This window comes from Oncorhynchus masou, chromosome 28 (genome assembly GCF_036934945.1).
Source record: "Oncorhynchus masou masou isolate Uvic2021 chromosome 28, UVic_Omas_1.1, whole genome shotgun sequence".
Classification (NCBI taxonomy): Eukaryota; Metazoa; Chordata; class Actinopteri; order Salmoniformes; family Salmonidae; genus Oncorhynchus; species Oncorhynchus masou.
Window position 1 is genome coordinate 55,039,620 of NC_088239.1, and position 16,087 is coordinate 55,055,706.

Genomic DNA, 16,087 nt, shown 5'->3' on the forward strand with positions numbered 1-16,087 from the left:
CCATACCAGACATTGTTGAGCTCTACTTTATTTTGCAAACTACTATGTTTTCTTTAGGTTTGCAGTCAGGGTTGAGTATAACACCAAGGCCAACGCCATTCTGGCTTCCATCAAAAGGTCCCTGTCCAATCTGGTTCCACCAAATAGAAAGAGGAAAAGTTAACCTATCCCTTAGAGTGCCTCTATATTTGTCTCACCATCACAATCACCATCACTGCCATGCTAAAAGCAATACTTCACCAACACTTATTTAATGAAATGTTACTTTCTGAACCTGTGTCAGCTCTCTCTGCAGTCTTATTTAAGTTCAGTCAGTTCCATTATTAAATCAAATTGTATTGGTCACATACACATATTCAATATGTTATTGCGGGTGTAGCGAAATGCTTGTCAAAAACACACATAAAAAAAAACAAAATACTGCAAAGTTTCATAGGAGCTAGAAGCAGAGCTGCTATGTCTGTTGCCGCTATCTTACAAGCAACCAAACAACAAAACCCATAAAAATGTTGAAACAGTGTAGCAACCCTCATGTTACATGATACATTAGGTTAAATGAGGACGGTTATCCTTAGTTGTCTCTAGCCATAGATAACATAGTTGCAGTACATCTCAGGTATTACTAGATCTGCTCTCTTCGCCTTTGGAGAAGACAACCAGGCCACTTACGACCATGTCATTTCCTCTGTTTAATAATACACCCCATTCTCCCAAAATCCATCCGAGCTGGCGAAGAACACTATCCTTTTTAATACATGGTTTCTTGGCTTATTGTGATGGCCACACTCAAATTCCTCTGACTAAATTGACACTCCGTCTGTTTTCAATGTCACTGCTCCAATATTTACAGCTTTAAGTGAAGTGGGAGAAAAACAGACAAAACAGGATCCAGTGGCTAGTTAGCAGCATATAGAACATGCCGTGCCAAAAGCAGGAGGTCATCACCACAGCCAACAATCAATCCATAACTGTAAAATGCTCCAAATGGTATTTCAAACAGTGGCATGTTTTGAATCCTAATGCAAGACAACTCTAGATAATTACACAGCGCGAGCAACTACTCAATACATTCAAGGGCTTATCAGAGTTAGTGGTGTCCTTGAAGTGGACAATTAACAATCAGAGCATTAGCGGGGATTTAAATCCAGAGTTACGGACCGACAAATCAAGAACTGACGACAAATGGCATGCTGATACAGCATGTTGAAACAGTGTGGAATGATTCGACCCTCAGCTGTACTAAAGAGGCATAGAAAGATGCTGATTAATAAAACACTATTACACTATTACACTGCTATTACACTTCTATTACACTGCTATTACACTTCTATTACACTGCTATTACACTTCTATTACAACACACATGCAGACGTCAAGCTATGCTGGGCCTGTAAACATTTTCAAAAAAATCATACTGTCAATGATTCTAACACGGAGACACGGAAACTACAGTAGGCCTGTAATAGTTAAATGCCTAGTTAAAAAAAAGGTTAAATAAGAAAAGTAAAACATGTAAAACAGTAACCTGTCATGTCTATGTGAAAGTTGGCATGGTGAGATGTTCCATATGTCTGATAAGCCACATAAAGGCCAGTGTGATCACAGTGCCAGTGATCAGGTGTGTAATCAGATAGAGATATCCCAGAAGTCCCTGTGCCTCTCATCTGTGCAGATTGGTAGTGGTGGGCGGGGGGCTGCTGATATGTGTCAAGTTGTAACATGAGGCTCCCTTGAAAGACCTGCAGACACAATAACACGGCTGCCTACGGCTTCGGGCTATGTCTCTCCTACAGGGGACAAGTTGTGCTCTATACAGTTCACCAGACATGCAGTAGCTGGGTTTTAATCATTTACACTGTAAGTGTCTGTAAGTGTAAAGACTTTAAAGTACTAGGCCTATAGATCCACATGATATGTTGAAATATTAGAGTTATAAGTTGTTTTCTCATGTTTTTTTGGGACAAATAGATAACAGGCTAGGCTGTACTGTATATTGCTAATTACCCCATCAGATAATAATAACAACAATTCAAATTATAGTCATAATAATAATATTTTCATCATAATTAAGTATAATGAAAAAAAGGTACCGCGCTGAAGCAATACATTTAATGAACATAATTCTGAACTGCAATGTATCAGAGAAAAATATGAAATAGTGACATTCTCATTAGAATGAAAACATGTAGTATACATTTCAATATAGTGTTGCACGGTATAAAGTAACTTCGGTACTTTTTCAATACTAGAACATGAAAAATTGTTCAGTACTAGAATTTGTGTTACTTTCGTACTTTTGTCAAATGTGTCTCACGTCATATACGAACTGAGAGGATCGAGTCTGTCTAGTTATTTGTCTGAATCTTCTCAAGGTGGCAGTAGTAAGCTAGCCAGGCTACTTGCTCTTGCGCATGCAGTAAACTCAGTGCGAGCCACTTTTGAGAAGCAAGCGAGAGGAGAGAAAATGCTGACAGCATGGCTTCTTCTAACGAAAACATCATACCGTTACGCCCGGAACTTGTTGACAAAACCCGTTTCAGAAGCGAACTATGGGAATACTTTGCTTACAGAGCAGATGATGGAGGCCAGCACGCCGAAACAACTATGGGAATGCCTTGCTTACAGAGCAGATGATGGAGGCCAGTCCGCCGAAACAACTATGGGAATACTTTGCTTACAGAGCAGATGATGAAGGCCAGCCCTCCGAAACAACTATGGGAATACTTTGCTTACAGAGCAGATGATGAAGGCCAGCCCGCCGAAACAACTATGGGAATACTTTGCTTACAGAGCAGATGATGAAGGCCAGCCCGCCGAAACAACTATGGGAATGCTTTGCTTACAGAGCAGATGATGAAGGCCAGCCCGCCGAAACAACTATGGGAATACTTTGCTTACAGAGCAGATGATGAAGGCCAGCCCGCCGAAACAACTATGGGAATACTTTGCTTACAGAGCAGATGGTGAAGGCCAGCCCGCCGAAACAACTATGGGAATACTTTGCTTACAGAGCAGATGATGAAGGCCAGCCCGCCGAAACAACTATGGGAATACTTTGCTTACAGAGCAGATGGTGAAGGCCAGCCCGCCGAAACAACTATGGGAATACTTTGCTTACAGAGCAGATGGTGAAGGCCAGCCCGCCGAAACAACAATGGGAATACTTTGCTTACAGAGCAGATGATGAAGGCCAGCCCGCCGAAACAACTATGCAAAAGGTGTTGCAAAGCAGTGCAGGGGAGTTTTAGTTCCAAAACGACATAAAAACTATTTTACACGTGAGATTTTCATTGTAACGTTATTCTATTAGCAACTAAATTCAAATTATTTTTGAGCGACATTCATGTAAGCATTATAATATGATTACAACCCAAAAGAAATGCATTTATAACTTAGCTATGACAGCAATACATTTAGACTACTTCACGTTTGCCAGCAGCCCTGGTGTCGTAAATAGTTACCACATCCACAGTTGAAAAGGTTGTGATGGGAAACTTTCTGCACATGCCATGGTCAGTGTGAACCAGAGTGACTTGACACAACGCTGGCCAAACAAGAGGTAGCTACAAACAAAACAGAGTTAAATGGTTCCAGTCTGCCGTGAAGCGTTCATCTATGTACAATATACTGGTAACAGCCTAGCTACATTTTCAGATATTATAAGTTTCAAATTTTGTCAGAAAGTCGTTTTCATTGTAAATTAAGGTCACGCACATTAGCTTGCCGGTATGATCTGTGGAGTAATATTATTTGAATCAGAAACCCATTTACATTTCTAGTTATAGCCTAAGTTTAGCTAGCTAGCGTTGAACCTAGTTGGTTTGCTTTAGCTACCTGCAGATCTATACTACAGCTATGGCAATGTTTGTATTGGTAATAGTATGAGTTGGGATTATGCCGGTTTATTAATTTACCTAGCTAGCTACATTTCTAAACCAAAGATTCCACTTAGCCAGATGATTACATGACCCATCAAGTTAGCCAGATGTGTCTGGGGATGATTACGCGGCCATCTATTGTATTTCATGAACATGTGTACATGTCTAGACAACAGTGACCCATCCACTTAGCTAGATGTGGCTGAGGGGTGGTTATAGCATTTCTTTCACATGAACCATCAATTTAGACAAGTGTGTCTGGGTAAGCGTCATCTAATAATTATAAAATATTGATGAAATATTTTTATCTGGACACTTTCTGTACACCTTCTGTATCCGGTGCATGTGGCAAATAAACTTTGATTTTATTTGACACAGTGTGTGTTTACCAGAGACGGTAATGTGAAGAACAACATGACCTGCACCAAAGTCAGATTAGGATATAGGCCAAGGACTAGATAAAGTGTATTTTTACCTGGAGTTTTTCCTTATTTTAGACTACTACTTTCACAATATTTAGTCTTGAAAATGTTGGTTGTTTACCACACATCTCATTATTTTTAGCACATGGCCTCACATTTGAATCCTTAAAGAGATGGGTGGGGCTAAGGCTTAAGAGGGTGTTTACGATGCTGAATGGGTTTAGACAAAGTAGAGCTCTCCAGTAGGTGTAACAAACATTGAAGGGACATTTTCTCAAAAGTGGGGTTACAAGTTAATCAACTTTCAAAGCAGAATTACTTTCACATTGTTCCTCAACTGCAGTGTATGATATGCAATGTCTCTACTTTTATCCAATTTAAAAAAACACAATTCAAAATTTTACTACATAGGACCGAATACAGGTGTATGTCACATTTCTACAAATACTTTTCTTTAAATCTGATTTTAAACCTTACCTTAACCTTAACCTTAACCATACTTTCAACCTAATGCATAACCATAACCTTAAATGAAGACCAAAAAGCTATTTTGTTACTTATACATTATTACTTGTAGCCATTTTGACTTTGTGGCTGTGGTAACTAGTGACAACTCAGCTCCAGGGCAGAGCATTGCACCATGGAAGTTGAAATGCACTCTGGGAATAATAGTATGCTGTGTAAAATCCATTGTATTTCTATAGTATGTAGACTATTGCAATATAGAAGCTTCAGAAAAGAGCTTCAAAGTGTAATTTTTATGCCATTTTGGAACTAAACTATTAATTTAATACATTCAATTATTTTGCTGTAATGAATAATGAATTAGAGGTCTAATGAATGTCATTAGATCCAATATTATGGACATAGATAAGCAAATTAACCTTGATATGAATGACATTACATGTATAACAGTTTAGATGTAACTGTAAAATCATTTTGTATGCTCCGAGACTCAGATATGGTTTGGCATAAAGACAATTTGAGATATTCTGTTATTTAATATGGTGTTTTGTTTTTGAAAGAAATGTAATATAGAATAGAATACATTATATTTGATATTTAGTTGTTCTCCCAGTAATCAACATACCGTTGATTGTTTAAAGTAATAAAACCCAGTGGTTATTCTGTGACTTTTGCCATGGTATCGTTTCAAAATCGAGTATCATTTTGGTACCGAGTATCATTTCGGTATCAAGTATCAGGATACTAAACCTGGTATCGGTATCAAAGTAAAAATGCTGGTATCGTGACAACACTATTTCAATATACAGTACACTGCCTTCAGAAAGTATTCATACCCCTTCACTTCACCCCTTCACCCCTTCACTTTTCCACATTTTGTTGTGTTGCAGCCTGAATTCAGAATGTATTTATCACCCATCACCACATAATACCCCATAATCACAAAGTGAATACATGTTTTTAGCCATTATTGCACATTTTTTTGTAAATGACATACAGAAATATCTCATTTACAAAAGTATTCACACCCCTGAATCAATACTTTGCAGAAGCACCTTTGGTAGTTGTTACAGCTGTGATGCTTTCTGCGTAAGTCTCGAAGAGCTTTCCACACATGGATTGTGCAACATTTGACCATTATTCTATTCAAATTCTTCAAGCTCTGTTAAATTAGATTTTCAAGTAGTAGTAGTTTAAGTCAACACTGTAACTCGGCCATTCAGGAACATTCACTGTCTTCTTGGTAAGCAAATCCAGTGAAGATTTGAGCTTGTGTTTTAGGTTATTGTCATGCTGAAAGGTGAATTCATCTCACAGTGCCTTGTGGAAAGTGGACTGAACCAGGTTTTCCTCTATGATTTTGCTTGTGCTTAGCTCCATTCTATTTATTTTTTTATCCTGAAAAACTCCCCAGTCTAACGATTACAAACATAACCATAACATGATGCAGCCACCAATATGCTTGAAAATATGGAAAGTGGTACTCAGTAATGTGTTGTATTGGATTTGTCCCAAATATAACACTTTGTATTCAGGACAAAAAGTTAATTGCTTTGCCACACTTCTTGCTGTATTACTTTAGTGCCTTTAGTGACATAACATCTCATAATCTTTATGTATTATTGCCAATTCCAGAGAATAAATATAATTCTTTAACTTATAAACGTTGGATGAAACATAGCAACAGAGCACTTTCACATCGGTTCGGTGGAAGATTGCTTGTAACACATCACCTCATCAGGTTTTCGCAGCACTATCTTATTTGCACTATTAAATCATGAATTAGTTTTTTCCAACTGCTTACACACAAAATCTTTTCATGTCACACGATTTTTGAAACCTCTCACTTAAAGTGCAAAACTACACACCAAATATCCAAAACCATAAGCTATTTCTTAGCCTTTGACTCAGTTGTCAATTGCATAAAACACTTTTTTCAAAACACTACACACAATTCTCTACCTAAAACACAAAAATCTAACAGGAAGGGACTTGCTTTCCTTTTCCAAACACAACCAATCAAAATGCTACACTTATTCACCACACACACTCCTCACATGTGCAAACATGTGCAAACACTAATAGCTTAACTGATCACAAACCAATCACTGCTTTACTGTAGTATAGGCCTATAAATAAGTCATAGGTCAGATGACCTGTTTTGAACAATGGATGCCAACAATGGACAGAGAGCAAGAGGAGTAGCAGGGAGAGGAAGAGGAAGAAGAGGACGAGGGCAAAGAAGAGAAGGAAGGAGAGCCACCTCTGATGAGATTAGGGCAACACTTGTTGATCATGTGATCAACCACGGTTTGACCATGAGAGAGGCTGGACTGAGAGTCGAGCCCAACTTGAGTCGATTTACAGTGGCGTCCATAATTCGAACCTTCAGAAATGAGAACAGGTATGCAACTATATAATGACTATTTTAGTATTACAGTAATGTACTGTAAAATACGCATGACTGCATAGTATTACATACACATTTGTAACTCTAAGCCATCCATTTACTGCACTGCATTGAATGAATGAGGTTGGTCATCATGCTGTACTACATTGAATGAATGAGGTTGGTTATCATGCTGTACTACATTGAATGAATGAGGTTGGTTATCATGCTGTACTACATTTTTTTGTACATTGTTTACAGTTCCTATGCTGAACACATACTGTGTTTGAATTCTGTACAGAGTGGAAAGGCAAAAACATCATGGAGGACGAGGACGCTTGTTTACAGATGTACAAGAGACTGCAATTATAAATATGGTTTTGGCCAACAATGCAATTAGGATTCGAGAGATAAGAGAGCATATCTTGAAGAATGACACCATATTTAACAACATCAATGCTGTAAGCCTGTCGCCCATACAACGCATCCTCCAACGGCACCGAGTGACGATGAAACAACTTTACAAGGTGCCATTTGAGAGAAACTCTGACAGAGTCAAGAATATGCGACATGACTTTGCAGAGGTATGTATGCAACACTACTTCCAGTACTTCAGACATACCATATTTACTCATCTGTATATCATTTTGTCTGTTACAGAGAGTAATGGAGCTGGATGCCCATGTAATTCACCATTAATTGATTTATGTGGATGAGGTTGGCTTCAGCCGCGGAAGAAATGTAATAGGACAGAGGGCATTTACCAATGTCCCTGGACAGCGTGGGGGTAATATAACTATGTGTGCTGCCATCACTCAAAACGGGGTCCTCCATCACAATGCCACACTGGGTCCGTACAACACCGGCCATATGCTCACTTTTCTGGATGCAATTTACACAATGCTTGTCCCTGATCCAGATCAGGAGCCTGCTAGATTTGTGGTTTTATAGGACAATGTTAGTTTTCACCGGGCTGTTCTGGTCCAAAACCGGTTTGCCACCCATCCACAATTTGTAGTTTTGTACCTACCCCCATATTCACCTTTTCTAAATCCCATAGAGGAATTCTTCTCAGTCCGGCGCTGGAAAGTGTATGATTACCAACCTTATGCCCGCATGCCGCTTTTCCATGCAATGGAGGACGCATGTGGGGACATAGAGGTTGCCTCTGTCCAAGGTTGGATACGCCATGCTAGGAGATACTTCCCTCAATGTTTGGCAAGAGAAAGCGTATCTTGTGATGTGGACAAAGTATTGTGGCCAGACCCAGGCCGGAGAAGAGATGAAGCGTAGCTTAGCACCAATTCCTGGACTGTCCCCCCGGTACCCCACACACACAATTGTGTTCTTTACTGTATTCTAAAGAATATACTTTTGGTTTACATATGTTTATGGTTTTGTTGTATGCTACTGTATACAACAGTAATGTTTGGCCGAATAAATATTTTCTGTTTCTACATTGCATTGGTGTTTACAGTGTACTTGTTACCCCTCTCAGCAGATTACTTTCACTGTAGAACCTTGTATTGAAATGTAGATATAAGCCTATGAAAGACCAAAGAGCTTTAGATTTACAACAACAGTGTTTACAGGGTATATCCAAAAATGTACTATTATGAAAGCAGTGTTTGCCATTTGATGCAAATGCTTCATTCTGACATGTGTTTATGGCATTTTGAATGCAGTGTTACATTTTGAAGGAGATGTGAGGCATTTTGCATTTTGTGTGTGCAGTTTTGGGAATTGTGTGTAGAGTTTTGAAAAAAAGGAGACAGTTTTGAAAACGTGTGTAAGCAGTTGAAAAAAACTGTAATTACAGTACAAACTAGCTAGGTAGTTAACTATATAATTTGAATCAAGCTAAAATAGGCTATTCAATCTGAGGATTTTCCCAATCAGTGGCATCAACTTATTGGTGACTACTTTTTGACGCTGAGCCAGAGAGCGTCACCATCAGCGTCTCCGCAGGCAGCACAGACAACGACTCAGAGCTTACCAAAGTCGAGGCCGAGCCCTGGAGGCAACCGAAGGAAGACCCCTCGTTAGTGGTGGATCTGTTAGTTACGGTGTTTCAGTCGGTCGAGGGAGAATATGTCAGTGATGCTGAGCAAGACATTGAAAAGGCTTGCTTGTTCAGGTGCACTTGCAAGTCCAATGATGGGAACCCCGGATATTTGCTTTTTACCCCCGAGGAGATGGTCAAGAGACGTGACCAGATTAATTAACTCACCAATGGTCAGTGGTGGAAAAAGTACCCAATTGTCGTACTTGAGTAAAAGTAAAGATACCTTCATGAAAAATGTAAAAGTATTTCACCCAGTAAAATACTACTTGAGTAAAAGTCAAAAAGTATTTGGTTTTAAATATACTTAAGTATCAAAAGTAAATGAGGGAACACTCCAACACTCAGACATCATTTACAAAAGAAGCATGAGTGTTTAGTGAGTCCACCAGATCAGAGGCAGTAGGGATGACAAGGGATGTTCTCTTGATAAGCACATGAATTGTAAAGTAAAGTACAGATACCCCAAAAAACAACTTAAGTAGTATGTAAAGTATTTTTACTTAAGTACTTTACACCACCGCCAATGGTAAGTGCTTGCCATTAAACTATTAGTCAAGTTTAGTTGGCTGTGAGTGTGTAATGTATGTGTGTTTCTGCGTCTGTCTATCTGTCAGTGTTTGTGTGTGATGAGGCACAAGTAGACTGACTAGCTAGCTAGTTTGTGTATTAAAGCCAAGTATGTGTGTGTGTATGAGTGAGTTAATGTGTGGCATGGGAGAAAGAGGGAGAGAAGAGGGGGATGTGTAGCCCATGCAACCAAGCTAGCTATGTAGCTAGTAATTTATTGGACCTGTGTGTGTGTGTGTGTGTGTGTGTGTGTGTGTGTGTGTGTGTGTGTGTGTGTGTGTGTGTGTGTGTGTGTGTGTGTGTGCGTGCGTGCGTGCGTGCGTGCGTGTGTGTGCGTGCGTATGGTGGGTGCTTATATTTGTCCTATTACATAAATGCATAAAATTGCCATCAATAAAGTTATCACATACCTTTTTATCAAACATGACCCATTAACACTACTAGTAAAAGTGTGTGTGTCTTTTGCATGTGTGTACTGTTTGTGGTGTGTGTGTGTTGTATGTGTGTGTGTGGGAGGGGGGGGGTTCACCCATGCATTTCAATGAGTGCAGGTTACGTTTAGTTTGTCTGTGTTATTGTTGTTGATATTACTTGAAAATGTATTGGCTAGAATATATTATGAAGATGACTGAATGTTAAAGAATTATATATTGTTATTTGTCTTCTTTTCAGATGAATAACATCTAGTGCTCACTGGCAAATTGGCTGATTACATTAACCTCTGCAAGGAAACGAGCAAACAAAAAGAAACAAAGCATCAGAGGACATTATTTCCTTGATAGTCAGAAACCTTCAAGAAACCTTCAAGTTTCTACATGGGTAAGTTTTCTTTAGAGTAATACAACTTGATGTTTTCTGTTGTTATTGGGGCTGCAACAGCATGAAAAAGTTCATGAGTTTTTTAAGAAAGTATGAATTGCAACATGAATAGAAATACAAGAGCTAATTTATTTTCTGATTTGAGTATTTCTACAAAAACAACTGACTGCAGTGAAAGTTCTACAAGGAACATGGTATGGCTCCCAGGAAGAAGAGGTGTGGCAGTCTTCTTGCCAGCAAACGGGTGCTGTCCTACAAGGATATTCAGAGAATCGTCCACTACGTCAACTTCGCTGATGTCCAAGCGATGCCGCTCCCAGGACAGAACTTTGGATTTAAGAGGGCAGACATCCAGGTGCTACCGACATTTGAGACCAAGTCCTCTGTGTGGTGCAAGTAGCAAAAGCTTTGATGCGTGATCATTTTCCTGAATCTTGATAATAATTTAATAATAGTTTGTATCAAACATTCGTCAGCTCAAGCCAGTGGACCAGCAGCAAAGACTCTAACGAAAGTCCACACAAATCGTATCCAAAGAGACTGTAAGTCCTTCCTCTCTGGTGACGTGTGGTCAGATTTTGTTTAATGTTTCTCATTTTAGTTGAGAAACATTTTACATTAACGTAATTTAGCAAACGCTCCATAACGACTTACATGAGCAATTAGGGTTAAGTGCCTTGCTCATGTGCACAGACAGATTTTTCACCTGCCGCCCCAGAGATTACTCTGACCGCTTTTATTGCTCACCCCTCCATCCCCTTCACTGTTTCAGTTCTGTTCAGATGTTGTTTACTCTGTATGACTATCATACAGAGTATGCAGGACCTGGGTTTTTGAGAGGGTTGCTTAAGAACATCTATACTCGTTATCTGTGATGTATTTATAAGAGATGTTATTTAACGTGGTTATTGATTCACTATTTATCCTCCCAAGCCTTATCTCCAAATGTAATCTAAGATGAAAAAACTAGTGTGTGTGTGTGTGTGTGTGTGTGTGTGTGTGTGTGTGTGTGTGTGTGTGTGTGTGTGTGTGTCCGTGTGTGTGTGTGTGTGTGTGTGTGTGTGTCCGTGTGTCCGTGTGTGTGTGTGTGTGTGTGTGTGTGTGTGTGTGTGTGTGTGTGTGTGTGTGTGTGTGTGTGTGTGTGTGTGTGTGTCCGTGTGTGTGTGTGTGTGTGTGTGTGTGTGTGTGTGTCCGTGTGTCCGTGTGTGTGTGTGTGTGTGTGTGTGTGTGTGTGTGTGTGTGTGTGTGTGTGTGTGTGTGTGTGTGTGTGTGTGTGTGTGTGTGTCCGTGTGTGTGTGTGTGTGTGTGTGTGTGTGTGTGTGTGTGTGTGTGTGTGTGTGTGTGTGTGTGTGTGTGTGTGTGTGTGTGTGTGTGTGTGTCCGTGTGTGTGTGTGTGTGTGTGTGTGTGTGTGTGTGTGTGTGTCCGTGTGTGTGTGTGTGTGTGTGTGTGTGTGTGTGTGTGTGTGTGTGTGTGTCCGTGTGTCCGTGTGTGTGTGTGTGTGTGTGTGTGTGTGTGTGTGTGTGTGTGTGTGTGTGTGTGTGTGTGTGTGTGTGTGTGTGTGTGAAGAACACAGGCACTCATGTCAATAGATTTCATGGATTGTGTGTTGTATTAAGTAAATAGCTGTTATTAATTATTTGAATAAATGTCTTAAAAGTAACTGCAAACTTTGTCAAAAACATGGTTTGGTGATACAGCATGTAATGGCACGTAACTTGCTTGATATTTGGAGTAGAGATCATATTGGTCTCATTAGAAAGCTATCATTCTCCTCTTTCGGTAGAAAACTGTGTGTTTTGGGGTCAATGTGACTGATTATGATAGAGCAGGTCACACATTAACACAAAAAACATCTCATGTAGTTTCTTGCAATAGCCCTATGTGACTTTAAATAATATTTCTCTCAAAATTGTGATTCCTAAAAGATGTGTCCAGGGATTTGGTGAACTCCGATTGATCTAACATCCTAAATGAATCAGGAATGAGCTTCACCATAAGGACCCTATATTCATGTCCACATCATATGTAGTGCAACAAGACCGCTCATGGTCAGTAAAGTTATGTTTTTATTGGGGATTTTCAAATGAATCATTTTCCATATTTTACAAATGTTTGTATTGAACTTTTATTTGTAAATATGTCTGTATCTGTTGTCAACTCCAGTCAGTGGCTAGTCTAACTCTTTCCTGCAGTCAAACAACCAAATCGTCCATGTAGTGGCCTCATGTTTGGAATGTTACTAATATTTGTCATAATTTCAGAATTAATAAACATTATTTCAAAAACCCGCCCGAAAATCTGGTGTTTCTATGTAAAACGGTTTTGTTATATTTCAGTCTTCTGTGAAGTATATATATTACGTGTAATATATGTGTAATGTTTGTCATTTGTAATATGTGTAATATGTAATATGTGTAATATATCAAGAAAAACATGTCAAAATGCTAAATAAATTAGCCCTGGGGCATTATATAGTGCTATAACACAAAACAAAAAGAAGTTTGGAGATTTGTATGACATATTTGAATAATATAATGTTAGAATTAAACAATCAAGGCTTTTAAACACTTGTTGGACAATCATTTAAACAATTATACTGAACAAAAATATAAACACAACATTGAAATCAGTCAATTGAAATACATGAATCCCCAATCTATGGATTTCACATGACTTGGAATAAAGATATGCATCTGTTGGTAACAGATACCTTTAAAAAAGTAGGGGTGTGGATCAGAAAACCAGTCAGGAGCTGGTGTGACCACCACTTGCCTCATGCAGTGTGACACATCTCCTTCACAAAAAGTTGATTAGGCTGTTGATTGTGAAGGAAGGTGGAAGGTTGTCCCACTCCTCTTCAAAGGCTGTGCAAAGTTGCTGGATATTGGCAGGAGCTGGAACACATACACGTCCAGAGCATCCCAAACTTGCTCAATGGGTGACATTTCTGGTGAGTATGCAGGCCATGGAAGAACTGGGACATTTTCACCTTCCAGGAATTGTGTACAGATTCTTGACAAATGGGGCCATGCATTATCATGCTGAAACATGAGGTGATGGTGGCTGATAAATGGCACGACAACGGGCCTCAGGATCTCGTCACGGTATCTCTGTGTGTTCAAATTGTGTTCGTTGTCCGAAGCTTATGCCCACCGCCACCAAGCGGCACTTGGTTCACAACGTTGACATCCGCAAACCGCTCGCCCACGCGACGTCATACACGCTGTCTGCCATCTACCCAGTGTAGTTGAAACTGGGAATTATCAGTGAAGAGCACACTTCTCCAGCGTGCTATTGGCCATCGAAGATGAGCATTTGCCCACTGAAATTGGTTATGACGCCAAACTGCAGTCAAGTCAAGACCATGGTGAGGACAACAAGCAAGCAGATGAGCTTTCCTGAGATGGTTTCTGACAATTTGTACAGAAATTCTTTGGTTGTGCAAACCCACAGGTTCATCAGCTGTCCGGGTGGCTGGTCTCAGACGATCCCACAGGTGAAGAAGCCGGATGTGAAGGTCCTGGGCTGGCATGGTTACACGTGGTCTGCGGAAGTGAGGCTGGTTAGACGTACGTCCAAATTCTCTAAAACGATGTTGGAGGCGGCTTATGGTGGAGAAATGAACATTACATTCTCTGGCAACAGCTCTGGTGGGCATTCCTGCTGTCAGCATGCCAATTGCACGCTCCCTTAAAACTTAAGACATCTATGGTATTGTGTTATGTGACAAAACTGTACATTTTATTATTGTACCCAGCACAAGTTGCACCTGTGTAATGATCATGCTTTTTAATCTGCTCCTTGATATGCCACACCTGTCAGGTAGATGTATTTTCTTGGCAAAGGAGAAATGCTCAATAAAAGCGATGTAAACAAATTTGTGCACAAAATTGGAGAGAAATATGCTTTTTATGCGTATGAAAAATGTCTGGGATCTTTTATTTCAGCTCATGAAAAATGGGACCAACACTTTTGCATGTTGTGTTTATATTCTGGTTCAGTATACATGCCTTTGATGGTGTCTGATGGAGTTGACATGAATCCAGTTAGTTGCATTGTATAAAATAGGTTGTTCCGTTACATGGTGTGATAGCTCATACTTTGGTCTATCAAAACATATATTTCCAATTTTGCCCATTTTTCAATAATTCCTGAGCTTTAAACAGCAACATTTTCTCTCAGCCACATGGAAAAATTAGTAAAATAGCATGAGATTAGCTATAAAACTGCACTTTAGGTTTTTAAGTATTTAATATACTATGTCCCCAAGTGCATACGCAATGCAATGTAGCGTAATTTAGCCAGGTTTGTCTCCCTGGGACAGTTGGCTATATGTAAAATGAATGCTCGAGTAGGTTTTGCGTCAATTCGATTTTAGATAGTAGCTCGTAAATCTCGTAAAAAATCGAATCAAATTGACAATATTTAGCAGAATATTCAGATATGAACTCTATTGAAGGAGAGAGTATGATTTTTCTGAATGAGATGTCACCCTAATCAGACGGATGTCATCAGGACAGATAGCAGTGGCACACGAGAGCGAATTGTAGTATTTGACAAGCCTGACGCGACTCAAGTTTTTTGTGAAACATACCGTGAAACATTTCTTGAAAACTTCCAAACAAGAAGTCTGTCTTTCCATATATTGTGCACAACGTAGACTAAACATGACTTTTATTTTACCTGACTGTAATTACTCATTTCTGAAGCTTCAAAATACTGTGCATAAACGAGACTATCACTCGTAAACGCTGCGTGAGTCTGAACGTTGTAACTAACATTATAAACTCAAATCTTGAGATAACAAAAAATTCGAAGAGCAAAAACTTACCCAATGACAAGAAAGGTTTGGTTTCCATGTCTGGTGGGTTAGCTCATGCCAGCTGACACGACCGTGTGAGTTTTCAGGCGGGAAACAAGGGCGTTATTCTACAAGGCTGGAAAGATGGATCCAGGGCAGTAAAAGTGACAGTCTTTCAAAAACGACGTTCGTTAGTGTCAAAATTCACCTAATGTTTCTACTTCTGTTTGCTCACTCAGCTGCGCTCACTCCTTTGCGCTCCTCTCTTTTTAGTTAGAACTCCAACTACTGGAACCGCACTGCAAAAGGGACCCTTGCAAGGGGGACTCCCACCAACGCAAGACAACCGCAACGACACAGGAGAAAGGGGGAGTTTATTATTAACCCTTGTAGGACTTTTACTTTCGACGCCAACGTCTGAACATTTGTTAAAGTGTCCTCATATAGCTGTCACTTTAGCGTCGGTCCATTACAAACGGAATATTGAGACGGTATGAATGGATACCAATGTATCCAAAACTCGAATTTACACACGACTTGGCATCTCAAAATAAGGTTGAATTGAGGCAAGGGGAAGGTAATTAAAGTGCATGTTTTTCTCGCGAAGAAAGGCATTCTCACGTTTCCGTTGTTTAGCATACACCTATTGTATTTAACCCAGTCAAATCAAAGCTGTGGCA

The 16,087-nt window shown here is 39.7% G+C and overlaps 1 protein-coding gene across 4 annotated transcripts in view; it reads right to left on the minus strand.

The window, feature by feature from the left end:
* LOC135517922 (retinoic acid receptor RXR-alpha-A) overlaps window positions 1-15,702 on the minus strand; it is a 176,580-nt gene extending 160,878 nt beyond the window's left edge. For all 4 annotated transcript variants that reach the window (XM_064942646.1, XM_064942645.1, XM_064942644.1 and 1 more), the window contains exon 1: window positions 15,438-15,702. In XM_064942646.1, coding sequence (XP_064798718.1) covers window positions 15,438-15,465 — 28 coding nt within the window. In that variant the 5' untranslated portion in view covers window positions 15,466-15,702. The remainder of the gene's footprint in view (window positions 1-15,437) is intronic.
* Window positions 15,703-16,087: the final 385 nt, after the last annotated feature.